The sequence below is a fragment of the Drosophila ananassae genome, chromosome XL, assembly GCF_017639315.1.
Source record: "Drosophila ananassae strain 14024-0371.13 chromosome XL, ASM1763931v2, whole genome shotgun sequence".
NCBI classification, from domain to species: Eukaryota; Metazoa; Arthropoda; class Insecta; order Diptera; family Drosophilidae; genus Drosophila; species Drosophila ananassae.
In genome coordinates this window covers 1,758,694-1,781,276 of record NC_057931.1, presented here as the reverse complement: position 1 = coordinate 1,781,276, position 22,583 = coordinate 1,758,694, and the positions used below count along the sequence as shown (strand labels likewise).

Genomic DNA, 22,583 nt, shown 5'->3' with positions numbered 1-22,583 from the left:
CCGTCTTAGTCTTCGCACAATGTTTATTATAAATTACACGGGTGAAATCGTTTTTGTTTGTAAAAAAAAAACCGAACAGAACGGAGTTGGAGGGCTAAAAGCTCTTAAAATTTCGTACAAAATTGGGGAATGTTCTCGTGGTTCGTTCAGCGACTGAACACTTCACACCGTAACATGGTTACCGCGGCATGGTGCTCATAAATATAGTATGTATGTTATGTTTCAAAAAATGTAATATTTAGTGTTCAGGCCCCTCCGCGGCTCAGCTCTTCTCTTTCGCTTCCGCTTCCTGCGTGTATGTGTCTATATATCCGTCTCTCTTCGATTCGTTCCATCGTTGTTTCGCTTTGCTTACAAAAATATAATAGATCTGTGTATAAAATATATATATATAGGTTTAACATATCTCTTAGCGCACTATTATTATTCGAACAATGTTATGGGCAGGTTCCAAAGTCATACACGCTCACGCACACGGACCAACGTTTGACAAGAACAGAGAGCGAAATGCATATGGTGTATATGTGGTCAGTACAAGATCCTGTGGAGTTCGGGCCTCCGGCGAGCGCGTGGAAGGCACATGCGTTCTCAGAAGGATGCTCGGGGGCGGGAGTGGAACTGGAAGTGGGAGTGGGAGTGGGGAATGTGTGTGTTGCTAAAATGTGGATGTGCTGCCGCTGCCGGCTTCAATGACTTTACAGAGTTTCGAGCGGGTTAAGTACAGTTGCCAAGCTGAATGTTAATACTAGTGATCGTCTCTTGCCGTCGCGGCGCCGCCCTACGGGTGGTGTCTTGAGTTCCGCATCAGCGGCACCAGCAGCGACGGCGGCCCCGCCTGGCGCAGGAACGGATGCGCCAGCAGCTCCGCCGCGGTGGCACGCTGCGCCGGATCCCGCACCAGCATCCTGTCCAGAAAGGACTGCAGTCGCGGCGACACTTTGTGGGCGTTCTTCAGATTCGGCGGCTGCATGTCCCGGATGCGGCGCATCGCCTGCAACGGCGGCTCGTTGAAGAAGGGCGGCTCGCCGTCCACCATCTCGATGACCATGATGCCCAGCGACCAGATGTCCACCTCGGGTCCATACGGCAGGCGGGATATGACCTCCGGCGACATCCAGTATGGCGTGCCCACCAGACTCTTGCGCTTGGGCAGCTCCTGGGAGACCTGGGCGCAGAAGCCGAAGTCCGACAGCTTCACGCGCCCGTCGGCGGCCAGGAGAATGGAGTCCGACTTGATGTCTCGATGGATGACGCCCTGTGGTAAGCAAGAGGAGGAGAATTGTTTAAAAGCTGGTTGCACATTTTGCGGTTTTCCCTCGACCCGGCCCGGCAGCAACTACTGCAACCGTTGCAGACCCAGCCCACGCCCTTTCTCCCAGCCACTTATCGTGTTGCAGCCATCGTGAGACAAAAATGTCAAAGAACCAGGCCCCCAGAACACTCACTCACAAAGAACGAGAGGCCGAGAAGCTGCTGCCCAGCTGTGAAGCGCATATGTACTAACAAGATTTCTTTTTCGCTGAGGCAAGTGTTCCGAAGCGAGTGGCTTTGTGTTTCTGTTAGGGGTAGGGCCTGCACGTGCGATTTCTCTAGCCACGTTTTGGGCGTGTATCTCAGGCAAGTGCTCCACTGTGCAGCACGGCGACAGTGGCGGTGGCGGTGACGGTGACAACATTTAGAAATTGAAACCAAAGCGTCGCGAAAGCGGAGGGCGAAGAAAGCGCCACAAATGGCAATGTCACAAAGAATCGAATCGAATGTACAATGGCTGGCCGGGCGACTGGGAGGGGCTGTGGCTGGGCCGGGGGACCGCTGGTCACGCACCTGTGAATGCAAATAGGCCAAAGCCTTCAAGCACTGCTTGCAGACAGTGGCTATCTGCTCCTCGTCCATCCGCGAATGGGTGACGATGTCGGTGAGGGCGCCGCCTTCCAGATACTCCATCACCACCCAGAGCTCGTCGTTGACCAGAAAGCTAGAGTACGTCTCCACGATGTTGGGGTGGTGGTAGTCGCGCATGATGACCACCTCGTTGAAGAGCAGCTCGCGGCGCTGCTGCTTGCGCAGGTCCATCTTCTTGACGGCCACCTGGCGACCTGGAAGGGATCGTGTAGGATTATACCTGGTCCAATAGGCGATTCTGCGCTATGTGCAGGACTTACCCGTGGACTTGTCGGTGGCTATGCAGACGGTGCCCGTGGAGCCCTCGCCGATCTTGTTGAAGTGATCCAGGTTCTCGCGGGGATCACCGGCCGACACTACCATCTGGAGCGCGGCGCGGAATTGCTCGTGGGTAAGCCGCTGCTCCTGTTTCGGCTGCGCTGCTCCCGCCTGCTGGGCGGCTGTCAGATTGGCGGCACTGCCCGCTCCGCCGCTCGAACTGGAGGCGCGGGACGCCGACTTAGCCAGGTGGTTGTGTGGATGCGGATGGGGGTGCGGATGCAGGGGGTTCAGGTTTTGATCGCCGCCGCCAGCCCCCGGCTTGGAGGGGTACATGGGGGGAAATCCGGAGCCGACGCTGGCATTCCCATTGTTGGTGTGTGAGTGGGTGGATCGTGTTCCGCTGGCCACCGAACCCACCGGGGACGTTTGCTGGGGTATGGACCCGGGCGGGGCCAGATTGCTGCGATACTGCTGATCCGTACGCACTGCCAGCGGCCCGGTGACTGATGCTCCTCCTCCCCCGTTGGCGTGCGGATGCTGGCTGGGATAGAGCATTGGATGACCCACTGGCGGTGGCTTAAAGGCTCCGCTGGGCGGGGCGCCTGCTCCTCCAATCGAGGCGGTCTCCTCCTCGGGCACCGAGGGCGGCACATTGGCCACCCGGCGCACTCGCGGAGGACTGGAGCTTCTCAGGGAGTTCGATCTGGCCACGTGCGATGTTTTCGGAAGTATGATACCGCCGCCAGGCTCACCTGGCATCATGCCGTGCTGGCCCAGCATTCCGGGCATTCCAGGACCTGGCATGGGCATCGGGGGGCCGCCCGAGGACATCATCATCGTACTGCTGCTGTTGAGCGAGGTGGTGTCCGCCTTGTTGTTGTTGTGGTGCGGACGCACGATGGTCTTCAGGTCGAGGATCTCCGTGGGCGTGATCTCCGAAGGGTCCACCAGCGGCAGGGGCCGGTTGGTGGACTTGAGGATCTGGTTGTTGCCCACAATGGAGGCCCATTGGAGCGGGAGGCCCACATACTTGTTCTCCCGCTTGTCGAAGCCCGTGTGCACGCGATGCTCGAAGTTGCTCGGCATCGAGATCAGCGGTTTCTTCTTCTTCTTCGAGAACATGTTGGAGGTCGTGGTGGCTTCGCCCGAGCCCAGGTCCCGTCCGAGCCGCTCTCCGATCCGAGTTGGTAGTGCCCTGGTTGTGGCGACTTTTCTTTACCGCCCTTTGCAGAAACAGCAACAACAACTGCTTCCAGACCTCGCAGCTCTCACAGACACTCGCACACCAACAGGCACGCACACATAGCCGCCCAGCAGACGCGACTGGGGAACGGAATTTTGGAAACTGGAAACGACCGAACTGCTTGCTGGAAAGCTGCAATCGAATCCTCGCCAGCGGCAATCAGCACATTCCCAACGGCCCCGACACACGTACTTGAATTACGGACAGAACACAAAAACACAATTCGATGGGGGGCGGAAAAAAAAATAAACTAAAGAAAATAATTGCCGATGCCAGACACTCTGGTGTGACCGTGACTCGCTTTCCAGGTAACACCGACAGCAGGGGCCCAGCAGTGTGACTGTACTCTCTCTGACGGGGGTAAATTTTGGCGCCCACGGCACAGGTCACACTCCAGGTGCACGCTTTTTGAATTTTTTAAAATAAAATTCAAAAGAAAACATGTGCGCAGCCCATTCATTAAAACACAGTCGCATATTCTCTCACATATTTATGTATTTCTGTCGTTTTAAATTATCATACCGCATATATTTACTTATTTACATTATGATACCTGCTCTCAAACTAAGATTTCTTCCGATTTCCATTCTCGATTCTTAAACATGATCCGTTTAAAATTATAATAAAATGATTAAAGTTTATGTGTTAAGAATATACGCTTCTATTCTGACCTCGTAATAATTCCCGCTCGCTGCCATTAACTTATGTCTGTGGCTATAGGTGTTATTTGTTTACGTTGCTAGATAGTTGTTTGCCTTAATTTTGTTTCTCCTCCGGTTTCACTCTTTCCGGCCGGGGTGTGTGAGCGAGCTTCCGCTCCAGACACTCGGCCCACGACCCTCCTCCACGCCTCGTACAAAAATATAAACTCAAAAACAATCTTTAGACTCCCCTGCACCGGTCTGGTCTGTCCGCCTCCTGATCCTTCATCCTTTCTCATCCACTCCTCCGCGGTTCCGCGGCTCCACGGCACACCCGTTGCATTAAAAAAATTGTCTAATCAAAAATGCTTTACTTATTTAGGTTTAGGCTAGACTTCCAACGCGCCGATTGCATCCTGACATCTCTACAAGTTTCACAAAATAATTAATACGTAATTACTGTTTAAGAATTATAATTAATAAAATAATATATATATATAATGTATGTATTTAGCACACATATTTGCGTTAATTAACGTTACAATTAGATTACAATTTACAGATCTCTGCCGTTGCCGGCCTCTGCGCTTCTTTAGTTATATCCTCGGGGATCTCTGCGGCGTATACATACACGTATATATATATATAATTATGTATATATAGATATATGCGTTACAAATCAACAAATTAATAAAAAAAATTATATTCGTATTAAATATAGACACGACCTGGAGAGGGCTCGAGCCGCGAGGGCCACTCGCACGAGTCGTGTTCAAAAACAACAGTTTTCTTTTAAGCATAACTTATCGAATTAAAGTGAAGACTTCGAAGAACAGGACCGCGAAGTATAGCTATGTATCTCCTAGTCCTTTCTGCTTCTCCACATCCTTGCTCACACTTCCTCCTCCCTCTGCTCCACTTCTCCACTCTTCCTGGGCTGCGTTTGGCCCGATGATATCTCCGGTGTGGGTGCGCCGGCAGGCACACCTCCTTTGTGTCCTCCTCTCTAGTGTTTGTGGTTGACGAATTCGGTGGCAGAAGGGTTTCGGCTAAAGTCTTCATATCCGGTGTCTAGTCTCGGTTCTGCTGTGGTGTTTCGGTTAGGGGTCGGCGTTCGGCTTGCTTTCGATCCTCTTGGAGCGCCGCACCAGCTTGTAGCGGCTCAGCATCAGGTTTTGTTTGGAGCGTGCGGTCAAACTGTTGAGGTTCTTGGTGTGGGCCGCCGCTCGCCTGGTAAGGATTGTGTTTGCTGGTTCCGTCGCTGGAGTAGTTGTCGTCTCTCTCGATGCTTCCGCCTCCTTGTCCCTTGCCTCCTTCGCTTCCGATCCACCGGCCGCCGCTCTCACAAAACGATACTTGGCCAGGTTGCCGAGTTGCTGACGACGGTGGACCAGCTGCTGCAACTCCAGTTGAAGCTGTTGCTTCCGTTCACTGAGCCGGTCACTAAGTCTCTGAACCATAGTCCTGGCTTTCACTTCCTCCGTCCGTTTAGGTTCCCGCCCTTCCGTAACTCCTACTTGGTTTACTCCCGCTTCCGTTTCAGTTTCCGTTTCCGTTTCCGCTACCGATCCCGACCCCTCTCCTGGTCCAACGGCTGCCGGAGCACATGCAGGCGCAGTTGCTATCTCGGCGGCCGATTGCGATGCCATTTCTACCGGGGCGTGTTCCGGCGCATCGTCGTGTGGATCTTGCGACGCGACTGCGAGTTCTGAGCAGGCTTCCCGGCTGCTGGCGGATTGAAGCTGTGGATGGAGAGTTGGATCAATAATAGTTCTTTCTAGGACACATGTACATATACTGTAGATCTGCTCAGTGACCTAGTCCTTGGGGGGTGGCCAGAACGATAAAGGGTGTACTTAAGTAAAAAAAATAATAAAATGACAAAAAAATGGAGGCGCACGGCGACCGGGTGGTGACACACAAAACAAACATAATTAATCTGGGCATGACACGAGATTAACACTCTGGTTAGGTCTGATTAATTTACAGTGAGCCTGGGCGGGTGGACGGGTGGACAGTAGGTTCGTCCCGCTCCGCTCCGGCTGAACAAAACAAACAAACAGATCAAATGCCTTACGAGTAGTTAGAGTATTGAATGCAATTAATGGTTAATAATGCTGTTGTGTCGTTTCTGTGTGTGACTGGGTGGAGTGTAGTTGGCCAATTGGAGGACGGGAGTGGGTGCAGTGGGCGCATCCCTTGATCGCTGGCTGGTCAGGTGACACAGATCCCCGCCGGACGTGGGACGTGGCGGTGGCTTTAGTTCATACTTACGCAAAGATATTGGCGGCAGGCGCTGTGGCACCGGCGCTAAATTGGAACGGTGCGTTGGCATTCGGCGTCGACTGCAAAAAGAACATTTTCGATTTGTTTGCCTTGGTAAGTTTGAATTTTTGCAAGTAATTTCATAAGCAGTGGATCATTTTTGGTTTTTTTTTTCGGGTATTGCAATGTTTTACGATGTGGTCTTGGTGGATATTGGTGGTTATTAACGCTAGGGATGGAGGATGGAGGATGAAGGATGGTTGGGTGGTCGGATGGAGGGTGAAGAATGAAGGATCGACGGATGGGTGGCGGCTAGATTCGAAAACTCCTCGCGGTGTTCGTGTTCGGTATGGTTTTAAGATTAGGATTAGAGTGATCAAATATAAAGCAAGCAGCGTGCAGTCTACTCGGTCTACGTGGCACAGAAAACAGAGAAGCAAACTAAGCATGCGGATACTGGGTACTGGGTACTAGGTACTGGATACTGGAACGAATGAGGCTGGATGCGTGAATGAGCTGGAAGCATGAGCAATGCCGGAGGCAGGAGGAGCAGGGTCACAACGGGGAGCGAGGTCTTCCAACGCCACTCCCCACCTGGGGGTCACAAGCATTTACGAAATGGTGATTAGGGAAATGGTTGTTACATCCCCGCCCGTGAGCTTGGCCGTCCAACACTGACAAACACTGACTATCTGATGCGGTGGCGCTGATGCGGTGGAGTGTATTGGTGGTGTGGTTGAGATTAGCAATCGGGTATCTTGTGGTTAATCAAGTCAGCAAACTCTGGTCGTGATTGGGCATTACCTGCATCTGCATCTGCGGCACTGCGCCGGCAAAGTTAAACATGCCCGCTCCGCCGCCCACGGAGGGGGTGGCGCTGGAGGCGGCATGGGCCAATCCTCCCATTCCTGCAGCCGGTGCTCCCAATCCTCCAGCTGCATTGCCGCCAGTCGCCAACGGACCTGTCTGCGGCGCCGCCTGCGGAGCACCAAAGTGGAAGACACGCCGCGGGGCCTGCTGGCGGTCATTGGATATTTCGTATCGGATTCAGATTCGGATTCGCAGCAGATGCCATTTCATTGAAGGGATTATCGGTGGCGGGGGCGAGTGCCCACAAGGCGTTCAACAGTCAGTACGGTACGGATTACGAGCGTGGCGTAGTTTCAGGGATAATACACAGATCACAGATCACAGGTCACACGGTGGGACCGGGCCGGGAGGGAGGATAGTTAATAGTTACATTACGCACGGATCGATCGGTTGCGGGTGAGTGGGGCATGTGGGCGTGTGGTGTGGTAGGTAGTAGGAGGATAAATAAAAGGTAAAAGAAAGGAGAGAGAAAAAATACAACATAATATATAAGTACATGGATACTGTATGTAGAGTGGTCGGTCGATCGACTGTGAGAAGCTATCGCTAGTTGGCATGCAGATACACGGATATACGGAAATCAAGAGATACGGACTGTCTAACGGACAGCTATAGTACGTGGCTACAACAACCGCAACATCGCAACATCGAAACATCGCAACTTTGCATGGATGAGAGTGAGAGGTACTGATTCTGATACTGATACTGATCGTCGCATCGTGCTCTGCTCTGTAATCGACTCAGCTATCAGGGAGCCTACTACGGGGCCAACTAATGCCCCGGGCTACTACTTACGTCGCCGCCGCCCATGTTGGAGGCCGCCGAGCTCGCCGAGAAGTTGAAGGCGCTCGCCTGCGGGGTGGAGGCCGTCACCGATCCCGTGAAGTTGAACGTCGGCTTCGGCGGTGCGTCGCTGCTGACTCCGAAGTTGAAGGGGGCTCCGCTCTGTGCGACCGAAAAAGACAAACGAAAAGTTCAGTTCACAGTGTTCGAGGCTCGGGGAGTCGCGTCTCTTGTTAGCTGGGGGCAGGATCGGGATTAGGATTAGGATTAGGGGGATAGTTACCAACACCCTCCTCTCGGCTTGCACGCTCTGGCAGACGGCGTTCATGAATAGCGGCCTTGTCGCTCCTACTTTGCGTTTAATGTTAAACTGGGGGCAACAGACTTCATTAGAATGCATGCTTCTCGTCCCGGGCACTAACTAGAAGCACTAGAACTAGAAGCGGCGTCCGTCCGTCTGGTAGGCTATGCAAGCGACTAACTGGGACTGGGAACCGTCAAACCCTACCCCGTCAGAAGCCACTAACCGACTTGCGACTCATCGATTACTAGCAACTGGGTCTCGCAATCGAAATGGGGATATACTCACAATGGGGGGGGCCGCTGATCCACCGAAGTTAAATGCAAGCTTTGCGCCAGACGGCGCTGAGGTGCCTGTGGTTGCTGAGGCGGCCGCTCCGAAGCCGCTGCTGGTCACTCCGCTGCCGAAGACCGGCGCCGCCGCCGCTATGGGCGTGGCGCTGGCGCTGCCAAAGATGTTGCCCATCGGGGCCGACGCGGCCGAGGCGGGCGCGGCGACAGCGGGCGTGGCAGTAGCCCCCGGGTTCGCCAGCGAGTTGCCGACGTTCCCGAACACCGGATGGATCGATCCGTTGCCGCCCAGGCTGAACGAAGCGGCCGGAGTGGCGGCTGCCGTGGTGGTCGTCGATCCGAACGGCGAGCTGCTGGTGGCCGGGGCCCCGAACATGGAGCTGCCGAAGGTGGCCGTCGTGGAGACGGCGCTGCTGGGGGCTGCAATGCTGTTCGTGCTGGTGGTGGCTCCGTTGCTGGGCCAGCTGGCGAAGGTGGACGCCACCGAGGTCGTGGTGGTGCCGGACCCGAAGACGAACGGCTTGGAGGTGGTGGTCGGTTGGGCCTCCGGCTTCTTCTCGCCCCCGAAGTTGAAGAGCATCGGACTCGAGGTGGTGAGGGAGCTGGAGGTGCTGACGACGCTGCTGGATACGCTGCTGGTTGAGGTGGTCACCGAAATGCCAAAGATCTGGCCGATGCTGGTGCTAGTGGTGACTGCTGCCGGGACCGAGGCGGCCGGAGCAGCGGGAGCCGCCGCACCCTGGCCAAAGAAGAAGGTGCCCGGGGCGGTCGCTGGCTTCGCCGCTAGAGCTCCGCTTCCGAAGCCGCTGAAGGTGGACGCCGGCTTTGGCCCAGACGTGGCTACTGGCGCCGGGTTAGCACTGAAGGTAGTCGTGGTTGAGGTTGCGGCAGATGTGGCGGCACTCGAGAAGCCTCCGAAGCTCAGCGCCGGCTTGGTGGTGCTGCTGGTTGTGCTGCTCGCGGCGCTCGAGATGGCGCCCGATCCGAAGCTGAAGCTCGGCTTGGCCGGGGGAGCAGCGGTGGTGCCGGTGGAGCTGGACACAACCGAGGAGGAGGCGGCCGGAGCTCCAAAGCTGAACAGGGCCGGAGTCGCGGTGACGGCGCTGCTCGTGGCTGTGCTGGTGACATTTGAAGTGGTCGGTGCTCTGAATACAAACTGGCTAACTGGAGATGGATCCGCTGCTGCCACGGGAGCAGGAACTGAGACCTTATTGGGCTCTGCTGCCAAAGGTGCCGTAGCAGGCGCAGGGGCCTCTTTGCTGTCTATCTTGAAGGTGACCGCCTTTGGCTGCTCCACCTTGCCGATGCCGAACGAGAAGGCCGGCGCTGCTGGTTCCTGTAGCTTCTTGCCATCGGCCACATCCTTCGCGGCAGTGCTCTGGCCAAACCCGAAGCTGAACTGGGCAGGGGCAGCAGCTGCGGCTGGAGCCAGCAGAACGGCGGGCTTCGACTGGGGCACTTCCTTGACGGCGGCGAAGCCAAAGCTGAACTTGGGCACAGCGCTGCTCCCGGCCGATGCCGAGGAGCTGGCAGCAGCCGACGTCGCGGAGCCGGGTCGTGCCTGCTCGCAGCAGATGCACTTCGCGCGAGAGATGTCGTTCTGCGCCATGCACGTGTCGCAGTCCCAGTTCTGGGCCTTCTGCTTGGCCACCAGCTGCTGGAACCCTGCGTCGGCCTTGGGTGCCTCCGCTGCTCCGAACTTCAAGGTCGGGCCCCCGTTGCTCGAGCCACTGCTGATGCTAATGGCCGACGGCGTCGAGGAGGAAACCGATGACGACGACGATGACGAATTAGAGCTAGAGTTGGAGCTCGAGTTGGAGACGGCGCCCTCGCTACTGGTGCTCTTGGGGCTGTTGTTGACATTCCGGTTGGGTGCCTGGCAGGCGACGCACTCCGTCGCACTGGACTGGTTCGTCACCAGGCACGTCTGGCACTCCCACGTGTTGGCCTTGGGCTTGAAGGTGGCTCCGAAACCGGAGCCAGACAGCGGAACCAGAGGGTTTGGGTTTGCCGGCGGAGGCCGGGCTGTTTTTCGCGGCGTTTCGCAGGCGACGCACTTGGTGGCCTCCTGCTTGTTGGAGAGCATGCAGGCGTCGCACTCCCAGGCACTAGCCGACTTCTTGAAGCGCTCCCCAAAGCCGCTGGCGATGGGAACGATTGCAGGATAAGGCGCGGCCAGCATTGTGGCAGCCGCAGGCTTCGCGCCTGGCTTCGGCGACTCGCAGGCCACGCACTTGGAGGCCTCAGACTTGTTCCGCACCATGCAGAGATCGCACTCCCACTCGGAGGCGGACTTCTTGAACTGCTCGCCGAATCCATTGATAGCAGGCGCTGCTGGTGCCTTGGCCGGGGCACTCTCCTCCACCTCGTCCTCCTCCTCCGAAGACGCCGACGACGAGGAGTCCTCCGACGAGTCCTCCTGCTCCGGCTCGGAGAGGCCAGCCGGTGCTGGGAAGTGGAAATTGCGGTTCAGTTTGATGACATTGTTCCTGCGGCGGACCACGGAGTTCTGATCCTCCTCCAGCGGCGTGGGGCTGGGAAAGCTGAACTGCCGCCTGATGGTGGGCTTCGCGTTGGATGAGGCATTGCCGTTTTCAGTCACACTCGATGGCGGAGCAGGTTTGGCTTGGACTAGGAAGTCTCTGAAGTTGGACAGTGGCTTGGCCGAACTCTTGCTAGGATCCTGAGAAGAAGGAGCTGGTGCGGTAACCGGGGCCGGAGCCGGTGCTGGGGACACCTTGAACTGCAAATCGAACTTGGGGGTGCTGGCCATGGCCGGGAAACTGATCTGTGGCAAGTCCAGAGGTCGGGGAGCCTCCTCCAAGTCGTCTGTGGGCTGCTTGCGCGACTGGTGGGAGAGCTTTGAGCGCATCTTGTTGGTGTGCTGACTGTGCGCCTGGTCTCCCGCGGCCACCGGTGGGACTTTTGTCTGACTGCTGCTGATGTGGGTGTTCCGTTCTGCCCTCACCAGATCCCTGGAGGTCTGTGTCACCCTGTGGAGGCGTCGCCGCTCGAGCAGCTGCTGCATCGTGGGCACCAGCAGATTGTTCGACCGCATCTCCTCCAGCTCGGCAGCCGGATTCTTTGCCGCGGGCCTAGTGCCGGAGAAGCTGTCGTGGCCGGCTGCACCCATCGAGTATGGATGCCGGCGCTGGCGGCTCTGGTGCTCCCTGAGGGTGCTGCCCATGCGCTTTGCGTCTATCAGCGGCGTGGAGTAGCTGTCCAGCAGGCTGAGTATGCGCTGTGTGGTGCTCGACAGGTTGGAGCCCCGTCTGCTGCCACTCTGCGAACTGGCGTTAGTGTGGGTCGAGGGAGCAGATGCCGTCAATCCGGCTGATTGGCTGCCGTCATTGTTGCTTGGCTTCATGTCCACTGGCTTCATGCCGTAGCCGATGCCTCCGGGACCAGTGGCGCCCGAAGAGCCATGTGCCGGGGAGCTGCCGCCGGAGTTGATGGCCAGCGTGGAGGAGGCGGCCGAGGAGCTCAGATTGTTTTGGCTGAAGCCCCGGTTGTTGGCCGAGTTGCCGCCGAAGGTGGTGCGGCCCTGGTAGAAGGGCGAGCTTGACGAGGAGGCAGTTGGCGAGGCGGCGGCGGCGGAGGCACTGCGGCTCAACAGCCGGCTGTCGCTGAGGGCCGAGGTGCTGCCGTAGATGGAGGCGTTGAAGCGTCGGCGCCGGTTGAGAGAGACCAGCGACCAGCTGGAGTTGTGGCGGGCCGGCTGCTGGCTGCCAGTGGTTGTGTTCAGCCTATTGAATATTGACTTGGAGCTCTGCAGGTTGCCGTAGAACTCCAAGTTGCTGTTGCTGCTGCGCAGGCCGTCTCCGTCGCAGTTCTCCTCGTACTCGTTCAGCTCGCTCTCGGAGTGCGAGTCCCCGATGTGGCCCACACGCCTGTTGGCCTTGATGACATTGTTGTTTATGTTATTGGTGTTGTTATTGTTGGACTTGCTCATCCCCAGCAACTGATCCTCCGAGTCGCCCATGCCTATGCCCAGCAGAGCCTCCTCGTAGTTGCGCTCGGTGGGGGCGTAGTTGCCCTGGTGATTCAGCGCCAGGCGGCCCTTGATCTTCGTGAACAGGGAGGAGGAGAGGCTGTTGTTGTGGCTCGAGCTGCCGCTGCCGCTGCTTGTGCCGCACGGTATGTTCAGGGAGCGGCGGATGCTGCAAGGATTTAGAAGAAACGGTTTAGAAGGTCAATTCCACGCTCGAGGCAAACGAATGAAGAGCTGAACAATAAAAACTATCGCAATTTCGAGGTGTTTCTGTGTGCTGTAGAAAATATATACTGGACTGGGTGAACATATATTTCCGAGTTGACGCTTTGATGTCTCGAGACTGACTACTGCTGAGATGTGTGCTCTTCTCAATGCTGTACTGTATAACGCCTAAGCTCCTACATCACTCTCCGAGTCGTTTCGGCTCGGACTACTCATTACCTGTGCGGTACTTCCTCGTTGGCGCTCAGGAAGTTGTAGGCGGGCTCCCGCTGCCGCTGGCTTCCGAACTGATTGAGGCGGGTGCGCCGGTGCGGTGCCTGCTGGCGCTGCTGACTGCTGTTTCGCGACTTCAGCAGCTGCGATTCGGTGGCGGCAAGGGCGGGGACTGGGGCAGCTGGCGTGGAGGACCCTAGGGGAAGTCTTCGCATGTTTGGCAAAGTGACGGTGGTCTCCAGCTACGCAGGGTGGTGAAATTCGTTGAAATTAGATTGAAACGGCAGGCCAAATGGAGTCCACACTCACCATTTCCACCCGACGACGTTTGTGCGCTTGCATGGCTGAGTTTTGCTGCATGTTCTCGTGCTCGTCCTCATCGTCCTCCTCGTCGCCCTCCTCCTCCTCTTCCACGTCCTCGTCGTCGACGTCCTCCTCGGACCCATCGGCGTTCTCGTAGGCGCCTCTGGCGTCCAGTCGCTTGCGCAGCTGGAAGACACTTTCGCTGTACTCACTGCGACGGGTTTGCTCATCCTCCGCCGCCAGGTCGTGCTCGGCAATGTTGTCCGCCAGAGCCACTTCCTCGTAGTTCAGGCCCTTGGCGTCGCCCACATCGAAGCCCGCTGGCGAGTCCTCAGCGCCGCCGTCGGCCGCCAATTCGATGCGGCAGCGACCCCGTTTCCGTTTCTGGGCGGTGCAGCCGTTCGGCTGCTGATTTGTGAGGAAAACTGGATCTGCGCTCGTCTTCGAAGAGGGAGAGAACCATCCGCTTAGCGACGAGGGTAGAATGCTGGACACGCGCTTCTTCATTTTGCCCATGATCGACTGGTGGGGAGGACAGCGGAAAATTAATGAAAGCCCTCTGGCGGCGCTTCGAGAGAAACTGTACTACTCACATTGTTGTTGCGGCCTCCCGCCGAGGAGTCATCCTCTTCGTCGGGCAGTTCCTTAATGGGCGCCAACGGATGCTGCTGATCCCCCGCCGGCCCCGCACCGCTCTCCGAGGACAAGCCGCGTTGCGGCTGCTGTCCATCCTCGAATTCCGACATTGTGCCAACCTAGTTCTGGTTCTGATTTTCTGCCGCCACAAAAAGATGCGCCGCGCACACACTGTTGCAGCAACAAAATAATATTTAGCTCAAACTGTTTCAGCGAGCGTGTTACTGAAAATGATAAGGCTAAGTTCGCTTTTTTGAAACAATGTATTTGGCGATTTTGCGCGGATTTCACCCGACATTTCTTGCCATTTCCATTTTTTCAACTTGCGCACACACACTCGCACAATCACACGCATGCACACGCTTTTTTTCTGCCTTTTTCCGACACCTGGCTTCCGTGCATACCTTTCACACGTATGTTGCGTCACTTTCAACGCGGTGAACTTATCGTTGGCACTTTGTTCAAAACTATTCCGCAAAGTATAATATTTTTCACTTTTAGGGAATTGAATAAAGGACAAACCACGCTAAAATGGATGGCTGACAGTGTTGCCGGACGGCGCGTGCGAATTTCACGAGATTCATGTTGGTATTAAGCTTGGTATAATTTCAGTATTAAAATACTGATGATTAATTTAAACATATTTTCGAACCGGTTATTGGGTCTTCTTATAAACTATATTTTCTAAAATCATTTAAAATGTATTAAAAGGCATTTTAGTTCTGATTTCTTGGGAAAAACTATTCGATTAATCGATTACTTTGAGCGGGCCACTTGGGAGCTGCGGTCTGGCAGCTCCGTGCAGCGCACTCTGGCAACTTTGGGCTGGGTCTCTGCATTAGGAAAATAACATACATCGGAAACAAAACAAAGTCCGAGGCTGAATGTTTGCATAAATATACCTTCAAATCATCCGGAGTCCGGCAGCGGAATCGGAATAGGAATCGAGCGGACACCGGAATATTGCCGAGTTCCGTTGGTGCAGCCCGTCCTGCCCCACCAGCCGGAGCAAAGCAACAAAAACAAAGGAGAGAGGAATTTGCGTTTTAGTGGTTTTTCCGTCGCAACTGAAGCTAATCCTACGCCGTAGAACCAAAATGGTCGAGCCAATTTTCGAGTATCAATTCCGGTTGATCCTAATCGGGGACAGCACCGTGGGAAAGAGTTCGCTCCTGAAGTTCTTCACAGACGGCAAGTTCGCCGAGGTGCGTATTTCCCATTTTTTTTTTGCCCCACTGTGCAGCCCAGGAAGCGGGTGGTTCTCTGCATCGGCCCACTGTGCGCCAGTGTGTCAAGTGCGATCGAGTGCGCAGTGCGGGATGCAGTCAGCGTGCGTCAGATTACATAATTAAGTAGACAAGGGGCGCAGGGAGTCGACGGAGCGAGATGCTGCCTTAGTCATGTGTGTGCTATATATATATTCGCCTATCTATTTAAATATATATATAAGTGTGTCTGCAGTTACCTGATAATGCAGGGAAGAGCCAGGGCTGAAAAGGCGCGCAGTTTAAAAGAATATATCAGGCCAAAACAAAAGTTTCAAACATGTCACTGAATGCCCCTTTCTTGTTCCATTTCAGCTGTCTGACCCCACGGTCGGTGTGGACTTCTTCGCCCGCCTTATCGAAATGAAGGACGGCACACAGATCAAGCTCCAGCTGTGGGACACTGCCGGACAGGAGCGCTTTAGGTCGATAACCAAATCCTACTACCGAAACTCTGTGGGCGTGCTCTTGGTCTACGACATATCCAATCACGCCAGCTTCGAGCACATACCGCTCTGGATGATGGAGGCCCAGCGTCACATCGAGCCCCACCGACCCGTCTTCGCCCTGGTGGGCTGCAAGCTGGACCTCATCAACGCGGGCGGGCATCGAGAAGTGACCACGGAGGAGGCGTCCGCGTTTGCCAAACAACATGGCCTGCATTTCGTAGAGACATCGGCTCGGAGCGGTGCCAATGTGGAGGAGGCCTTCCGCATGGTCACCCAAGAGGTATACGCCCGAATTCGTTCCGGCGAATACAAGGCGGAGGACGGCTGGGACGGTATAAAGTCCGGTTTTGCGCGGCCGAATAGCCTGGACTTTAACCTGGTCGTCGCCGAGCCCGAAAAGTCCTCCTGTTGTTGATTAATTCTCCTGATCCTTAAACATTGTATGTATGGTTTCGTTTCGTTTCGCTTTGTTCGTTCGAGTCCATCTTTGTTGATTCTTTTAACCTTGTTTACAAATTATCGCCTAGTTAAGCAGAAACACCAAAACAAGACACGTAATATATACAATTGGGTATATAATATATATGTATATTGTATGTACAATTCGTTTTTCGAATTAAATTTAGTTTCGCTCTTAAGTTAAAGATTAATCACGGTGACTCAATTGAGTTTATGTCTACTTAGATACAATATTTCAAATTATTTCGAGAGTCGCTCCAGGATACGTAGCCGAGTTTACGAACTCCTCACTCATACAATACAAAACACATAACATTAATATACGAAGGAAGAACTATACACCTACTTGAACTTGAAATATAAACGTTTTTATTAATACATAATATTATAGCTGTTTTGCTAAAGTAGTCTTATCCCTAAGATACTTTTTTAAGGGAAGCATTCAAGATGTACCTTTAGCAGCTCACTTGTTTCTGATCGAGTCGCCTAGGAATTTATATTCGTAACAACTCAGACGTTGAGCTCATTTACATTTTTTTACTCGTTGTGGAAAAGTCAGTAAACACATTTGTTGGCTATTATTTCAACATTTATACAAAAATTCCAATAGTTAATGGTTTTTAATTTAAAATATCGAAAAAAAAAACCTAAATTGGAGTGGACGTTTGACGGAATCCCACTTTGGTAAAACAAAAAAATATTTGTGGGTAAATTAGTCGTAATTCTCTTACGAGAGAGGATTGTGAAGAGGTGTCAACCACTTTTAAACTTCACAAGCAACAAATTACGGACCTGCATATTTCATTTTTAAAAAGGTCTAAAGTTTAGATCTTATCAGCGCGCGCCACAATTCAGTTTCCCCTGGATCGCTTTCCAACACAAGTCTTGTGTTTATCGGGCGCCAAAGTAATAAGCTATCGATTCGGTGCCATCACTAGCACACCTCGTCGCACGTCTCGCTCCTCACTATCCGCACAAAAAGCACGAAGCGCGTGCAGCTTGAAATTTGTCAGATTATATATATTCCGGATAGGATCTAGGATCGGACAATGGGCAACGTGCTAGCGGCATCCTCATCCAGCAGCGGCAGCAGCTTGGGCCTGGGCCTGCTCGAGCCGGTGCCAGCGGAATCTGTCACCTCATCCGGCGGCTCTGGCTCTTCGTCCTCTTCCACCTCCCCCTCGTCCGCCTACTCTCCGGTGGATTTTGGAGCGGCGACGAAAGAGGGACCGCTGGAGAACCCGGGAACCGTCGAGGATTTGCATAAGAAGTGCAAAGGTACGTGAACTTCAGTCAGGAAAAGCCACAAAAAAATCTGATGACATAACCTACAACATGTGAGAGGGACAGAGAGAGGGATAGAGCCGTAGAGCAGGGGGGGGCGTACTTTTCTTTGATTATGTATTATCAGCGCACGGTGTGTGGTGTATGCTCTCTCCTCCCCAGATCTCCAAGCCATCACCTTCGAAGGCGCCAAAATCATGCTCAACAAGGGACTGAGCAACCACTTCCAGGTCTCGCACACCCTCAACATGAGTAATGTGGTGCCCAGCGGCTATCGGTTCGGCGCCACCTATGTGGGAACCACGCAATACAGCCCCACGGAGGCCTTCCCAGTGCTTCTCGGCGATATTGATCCATCTGGAAACCTGAATGCCAATGTCATCCACCAGTTCTCGCCGCGTATCCGCTGCAAGTTTGCCTCGCAGGTAGGTGGAGGCTACCTATTGGCGCCAACTCGTTACTAACACTGTTCTACTTTAACGTGGCCAGGTCCAGGAGTCTAAGATGGTGGCCTCACAGCTGACGACCGACTACAAGGGCAACGATTACACCGCGTCGCTGACGGTGGCCAATCCGAGCATATTCACAAACTCCGGAGTCATCGTTGGCCAGTATCTGCAGTCCATTACCTCGTCCATAGCCTTGGGCGCCGAGCTGGCCTACCAGTTTGGCCCCAACGTGCCCGGCCGTCAGATTGCCATTGTTTCGGCCGTGGGTCGCTACTCGTCGGGCAACTCGGTGTGGTCCGGCACCCTGGGGCAGAACGGCATGCACTTGTGCTACTACCAGAAGGCCAGCGACCAGCTGCAGATCGGCGTGGAGGTGGAGACCAGTCTGCGGATGCAGGAGTCCGTGGCCACGCTTGCCTACCAGATCGATCTGCCCAAAGCGGATCTTATCTTCCGAGGTAATTGGCATTGTTTTGATGTAAACGACTTATTTATTTCGTCATCTGACTTTCAGGAGGAATTGATTCCAACTGGCACATCTCTGGAGTGCTGGAGAAGCGGCTGCAGCCATTGCCATTCACGCTGGCCCTGAGTGGCCGCATGAACCACGTTAAGAACAACTTCAGACTAGGCTGCGGGCTAATGATCGGCTAAACCGCATCCAACACACACCACACACACAGCAGGGCAGATAATCCCACTTCAGCTAGCCAGAGAACCCCCCAGCACCCAGCCAACCACCTCCTACCTTAACTTCACATCATCCGCTGACTAAAACTAGCAAGGGGGTGCATTCAGCATGTACATAGCGTATATGTGTAAACTGTCTGGCAAGGGATCTTCATGACGATCTGTCGTTTGTGTATATTAGAAAGAGTTGTATCAGGGATCGGGGGTCCTAGGATCTAGGATACTAGCCTACCCAGTGTGTCGTCCGTTGTCCGTTGCCCGTTGCCTGTTTGCCAAAGGCCTTACATTATCTACCCGTATCTGAAATCCCCACGAACAGAGTCGTAAATGCGGAGCTCCGTAGTTCAAAAGAAATGCAAAATGAGAAAATATTCCACAATTATTACTATAATAATATTACACATTTTTTCACTCACCACCCGATCACACACACACACACACACAACTGTACATTTTAAGTTGCTTCCTAGAAGAGAAAAGAGGAGAGTACGCATTTATTTAGAAGATCAAGATCGAGATCCAGCTATATCGCAATCGCCCAACTGAACTATAGAACCCGAGCCGCAGCCGAAGCCGCCGTATAAATGCGTATGAGAAATACATGTTATAAGCTTAACTAAAAATTGGTAACAAACTGCTTTAAGTTTATGATTTAAAAGTTTACAATTAGTTCTAATGACAAAGCCCTTGTTGAATCAACTTTTATTACTTGATGGCGCGAGGATAGAGGCGGATGAGGACGGAAAGAGGCGCCGCCATGTTGTGAGGGGGGGAACCAAACAAACACACACATATTAAGCAAAACGTTTAAAAGAACACAGAAAATCAAGCCCAAGAATATGTTAATTTTGTGAAGTAATTAATTTACCTTGTAATTTACCCGTTTCCCTAAAACAAAATAAATGAAAAACAAAACCAGCTACCAGGAGAACAAGAAGATGACAGAATAGGTTTTAGTAAAAAATAAACAATTTACAAAAATCGCAGTTTTCTCTGGGTTCGGGAAGGTTCTCTCATAGACCACGTTGTGCCATGGAATTCGCTGATCTTATCTGAGAGATACATATGTGTGCGGGTCGTGGGGTAATCTTTATTAGCTTCCAAGTCACTAATTAGCCTGCCACCCGAACCCTTTTCTTATCAACTATGTATGTATATGGGTCAAGCTTCTAAGCTCTAGAGGTACAATGGGTATGCAACCTGTCTGAAACCCGTGAAATCTGTGGTGCTTTGAATATTTTAGTCTCTGGCCGCACATGTTGCCAAAAACAAGTATCTTTATTGCAGTTTTCCCATTTGTAGAGCTGTAGTTTGTAAAAAGCTTGCAGAAAAAGGCGGGAAAGCTTGAGGATACCCTCTAACATAGCTTTTATCTGTTAAAGGAGGTTTCAAAACTAATATGTATCTATAAGTATGGTGGTGTTGTATCTCGGGAAAGAGACTTATCTTCAGGTTGGAGGGTCCATCTGGAAGCACCCACTAAGTGGAGCTTTAAAGCGAATATCATGCATTCAAGAGTACAGTTCCCCAGTACAGTTCTCATATAATACACCTCCCAGCTGAGCTCCAGGCCGATGCTACCCCTAGCTACCCTGGTTATCTGACAACTGCGAGCACTAAGTATATGCAAGCAAACTTTGTTCAATCAGCCAGAGAAATGATTCTGCTGTTGTTGTCCCTTTTGCAATATTGTTTAGATAAGAAAATGTTGCCGGGCACACACACCCAGGCACTGTGGCACACATGAGGTGGCCTGTGTGCTGGGTGCTGTGTGCTTTCCTCGCTTTTCCGCTTTTCCCGCTCACCTCCACCGCCCTGGCCCCGCCGCTGTCTGTCAAAATGGTTTTTGCAATGCACATTTTCTTTTTCGCTCGCCCTTTTTGCCAAATGCAATTTTGAACTTTGGCAAAAAGCGGCCCGCTTTAGGAGAGTTTTCCTTTTTCCCGCCCCCTGTTCCCGGCCCCTCCCAGGCAGGCTTTTCTGCATTTTCCGCCACTGTCTCTTTCCAAACCATTTTTGCGATAAGCAGGACAGCACAGCAGCGACTTTCATATTTTGCGCAATTTTTAGCGCTTCCTTTCCTCCAAAGGAGCCTTCATGTTAGTGGCTGCACGGAGAGAAAATACTGGCAGATACTCCAGACTAATAAGGGCGCTCAGTGACTTAGGGATATCCTTTTAGACGTCCTTGTCCGCCGGGTTTCGCCCAGTGCCTGCATTATGTAAGCCGCGAAAGCTGTTTTCCAATTCAATTGCTCCGAAAAACCCCGGAATCCACTCTCGCGGACAAGACAAAGGAAATTTGTGTCAAAAGTGGGGCCGGCAGGAGGACCAGATGGACCCCAAGGATCAGATCAGGAGGCCAGCAAAAACTCATTAACATATAAAGTAGCCGCGAGAAGTGAGCAGACAAATCTGGTAACTAATTACGCAACAGACATCGAGGCTAGCAAGGATACTGCAGCTACAGGGGATACTGGGGCTACAGAGACCAAAGTCCTGTCTCGAGGACACTGACATGGCTCATAAGGCAGCCCCAAGAGTGCCTGGGAGAGCTCGAGAGCTGGCCAAATTGCTCTTGGCCAGGATGAGGGCTTGCTGAAATGTTTATTCTGGAGCGAAAGAGTGCAGGACGAGGAGGAGCTGGTTGGCGCGTAATTAGCAGCTCATCCTTGCTCCTAAGCTCTGGAATTTTTATTGCCATAGGGAGGACTTGAAGGAGATTTCTTCTATTTTGATTATATATCCCTTTTAATTAAGTTAAAATAAGAAGCATTACAGGCTTTAAGCCCGGTTCGAACCACATCCTTTCAAGCTGTTTACTTGCAACAAATTACAGTCGGAGGGAGCGAAATTAATGAACTTTAAGCCAGGACAACAGCCAGAAGGACGCACTACAGAGTAAGTGCGTGAGCAATTGTCTTCTGGCAGTAACTCAACTTTGTTAGTGTCCTGGCTGGGCTGGGCTGGGTTGGGCTTGGCTGGGCTGGGCTGTATGCTTGGCATATTTACGCCAACTTTAGTTATTTGAATTACGTGACTTCGGCAACAGTTCCTCGCCTGGCTCACACAAACACCTCGCCGCTATATATTCCGATATATGTATATATATCCCATACACGTAGACGCAGTGCTGAAACTTTTTCCAATTTTTAAGCATACACAGAGACTGCTCCGCCAGTGTCTGTGCTGATGACTTGAAAAATATAATAAATATAATAATATTTGGCTCTTAAATGGGGCAGTTTGTGGCTTAAAGAGCGCTATGATTCGAAGGCCTAATTAACTGGCGCAGAGCTCCATGCATAACCCTTTATCAGTCCCATCCTCGACCTGGGCACCCTCCTCCTATCCTCCTGTCCTCCTGTCTGTTGCTATTGCTATTTCTGGCTTCGAGTTTCTAGCCTTAAGCCAAATAAGTGTTTTAGCCGTCATGCAGCAGATAGGCGAAGGACATGGATGTGGATGTGGGTGTGGGTGGGAGTGTCTGGGCGGGGGGTGTGGCACGGAGAAACGAAGACACGGACTTTGGCGTCGACGTAAACGTTGTTGCAAAGGCAGCTAAAGAAGAAGAAGCTGAACCGGAAGTTGCCACGACAGCTGCAGGAAACTCTAACTCACTTACCCAAACAACCAAAGCGCGCACCTTTCGTGTGTGTGAACAGCTGCGGGCGAGTGAATAGGAGCCAAAAGGACACGAGTACTAGGAGAGTACTCTACTACCATCCTTGTGCCCACTGGGGTGCGTGTGTGTCTGGCCACGTTTATGGCTGTGAATTGTTGAAAGTTAGCAATAGATTTTTAACGGAAGTTGCACATGTGCGCACGTGTTCCCCGAAAATTCTTTAGCCCTTGCCGGCCGCACCTCCTTCCCAGCCACACCATGCCTCTCCATGCCACACCAATTCATCCGTCTTGTGCTGCCCCCAAAAAATATTCGGCTTAACTCCTGGCACGTTGTAATTAAGGCTTCTGTCTCTCTGATCCGCCTGTGTGTGTGTCTGTGAGTGCAGGAGTGTGTTGTGTGGGGCGGCGGGGGCGTGGCACATCATCATCATTCAAGC

The 22,583-nt window shown here is 53.0% G+C and overlaps 4 protein-coding genes across 12 annotated transcripts; 2 read left to right on the top strand and 2 right to left on the bottom strand.

Moving 5' to 3' along the window:
• Positions 1 to 5: 5 nt before the first annotated feature.
• On the bottom strand, positions 6 to 3,742 carry LOC6503937 (serine/threonine-protein kinase PAK mbt). Its single transcript, XM_001963841.4, has 3 exons — positions 2,163 to 3,742; positions 1,825 to 2,096; positions 6 to 1,255 (listed from the first exon to the last, which is right to left on the bottom strand). Exons 1-3 carry the CDS (start codon positions 3,283 to 3,285, stop codon positions 779 to 781), a joined length of 1,872 nt encoding a protein of 623 aa, XP_001963877.1. The 5' UTR covers positions 3,286 to 3,742; the 3' UTR covers positions 6 to 778.
• A 992-nt stretch (positions 3,743 to 4,734) lies between these two features.
• Positions 4,735 to 14,504, bottom strand: LOC6503935 (nuclear pore complex protein Nup153). 9 transcript variants are annotated; one of them, XM_014905636.3, is made up of 9 exons: positions 13,882 to 14,504; positions 13,295 to 13,810; positions 12,992 to 13,227; positions 8,555 to 12,716; positions 8,250 to 8,335; positions 7,978 to 8,137; positions 7,117 to 7,329; positions 6,322 to 6,392; positions 4,735 to 5,789 (listed from the first exon to the last, which is right to left on the bottom strand). In XM_014905636.3, exons 1-9 carry the CDS (start codon positions 14,032 to 14,034, stop codon positions 5,699 to 5,701), a joined length of 5,688 nt encoding a protein of 1,895 aa, XP_014761122.1. In that variant the 5' UTR covers positions 14,035 to 14,504; the 3' UTR covers positions 4,735 to 5,698. The 9 variants fall into 9 exon arrangements, with proteins under 9 accessions (XP_014761122.1, XP_032308531.1, XP_032308532.1 ...); XM_032452640.2 differs by lacking the exon at positions 6,322 to 6,392 and having other exon boundaries at positions 13,882 to 14,148; positions 14,329 to 14,503; XM_032452641.2 differs by lacking the exon at positions 6,322 to 6,392 and having other exon boundaries at positions 13,882 to 14,095; positions 14,329 to 14,503.
• A 212-nt stretch (positions 14,505 to 14,716) lies between these two features.
• On the top strand, positions 14,717 to 16,480 carry LOC6503714 (ras-related protein Rab-39B). Its single transcript, XM_001963838.4, has 2 exons — positions 14,717 to 15,129; positions 15,505 to 16,480. Exons 1-2 carry the CDS (start codon positions 15,022 to 15,024, stop codon positions 16,051 to 16,053), a joined length of 657 nt encoding a protein of 218 aa, XP_001963874.1. The 5' UTR covers positions 14,717 to 15,021; the 3' UTR covers positions 16,054 to 16,480.
• Positions 16,481 to 16,614: 134 nt separating this feature from the next.
• Positions 16,615 to 19,438, top strand: LOC6503715 (mitochondrial import receptor subunit TOM40 homolog 1). Its single transcript, XM_032452540.2, has 4 exons — positions 16,615 to 17,375; positions 17,544 to 17,806; positions 17,871 to 18,288; positions 18,345 to 19,438. Exons 1-4 carry the CDS (start codon positions 17,147 to 17,149, stop codon positions 18,482 to 18,484), a joined length of 1,050 nt encoding a protein of 349 aa, XP_032308431.1. The 5' UTR covers positions 16,615 to 17,146; the 3' UTR covers positions 18,485 to 19,438.
• The last annotated feature ends 3,145 nt before the right edge of the window (positions 19,439 to 22,583 follow it).

Bases quoted from the DNA above. Each gene is read 5' to 3' on its own strand.
- LOC6503937 (XM_001963841.4), bottom strand. From the start codon at position 3,285: ATGTTCTCGAAGAAGAAGAAGAAACCGCTGATCTCGATGCCGAGCAAC. The intron at 2,097-2,162 runs GTAAGTCCTGCA...GATCCCTTCCAG, and splicing joins AGCCACCGACAAGTCCACGG to GTCGCCAGGTGGCCGTCAAG. The intron at 1,256-1,824 runs GTGCGTGACCAG...TGCTTACCACAG, and splicing joins TGGCCTATTTGCATTCACAG to GGCGTCATCCATCGAGACAT.
- LOC6503935 (XM_032452640.2), bottom strand. From the start codon at position 14,034: ATGTCGGAATTCGAGGATGGACAGCAGCCGCAACGCGGCTTGTCCTCG. The intron at 13,228-13,294 runs GTGAGTGTGGAC...CACCCTGCGTAG, and splicing joins AACGTCGTCGGGTGGAAATG to CTGGAGACCACCGTCACTTT. The intron at 8,138-8,249 runs GGTAACTATCCC...TTTGTCTTTTTC, and splicing joins CAAGCCGAGAGGAGGGTGTT to GGTCGCACAGAGCGGAGCCC.
- LOC6503714 (XM_001963838.4), top strand. From the start codon at position 15,022: ATGGTCGAGCCAATTTTCGAGTATCAATTCCGGTTGATCCTAATCGGG. The intron at 15,130-15,504 runs GTGCGTATTTCC...GTTCCATTTCAG, and splicing joins CAGACGGCAAGTTCGCCGAG to CTGTCTGACCCCACGGTCGG.
- LOC6503715 (XM_032452540.2), top strand. From the start codon at position 17,147: ATGGGCAACGTGCTAGCGGCATCCTCATCCAGCAGCGGCAGCAGCTTG. The intron at 17,376-17,543 runs GTACGTGAACTT...TCTCCTCCCCAG, and splicing joins TTTGCATAAGAAGTGCAAAG to ATCTCCAAGCCATCACCTTC. The intron at 17,807-17,870 runs GTAGGTGGAGGC...TAACGTGGCCAG, and splicing joins GCTGCAAGTTTGCCTCGCAG to GTCCAGGAGTCTAAGATGGT.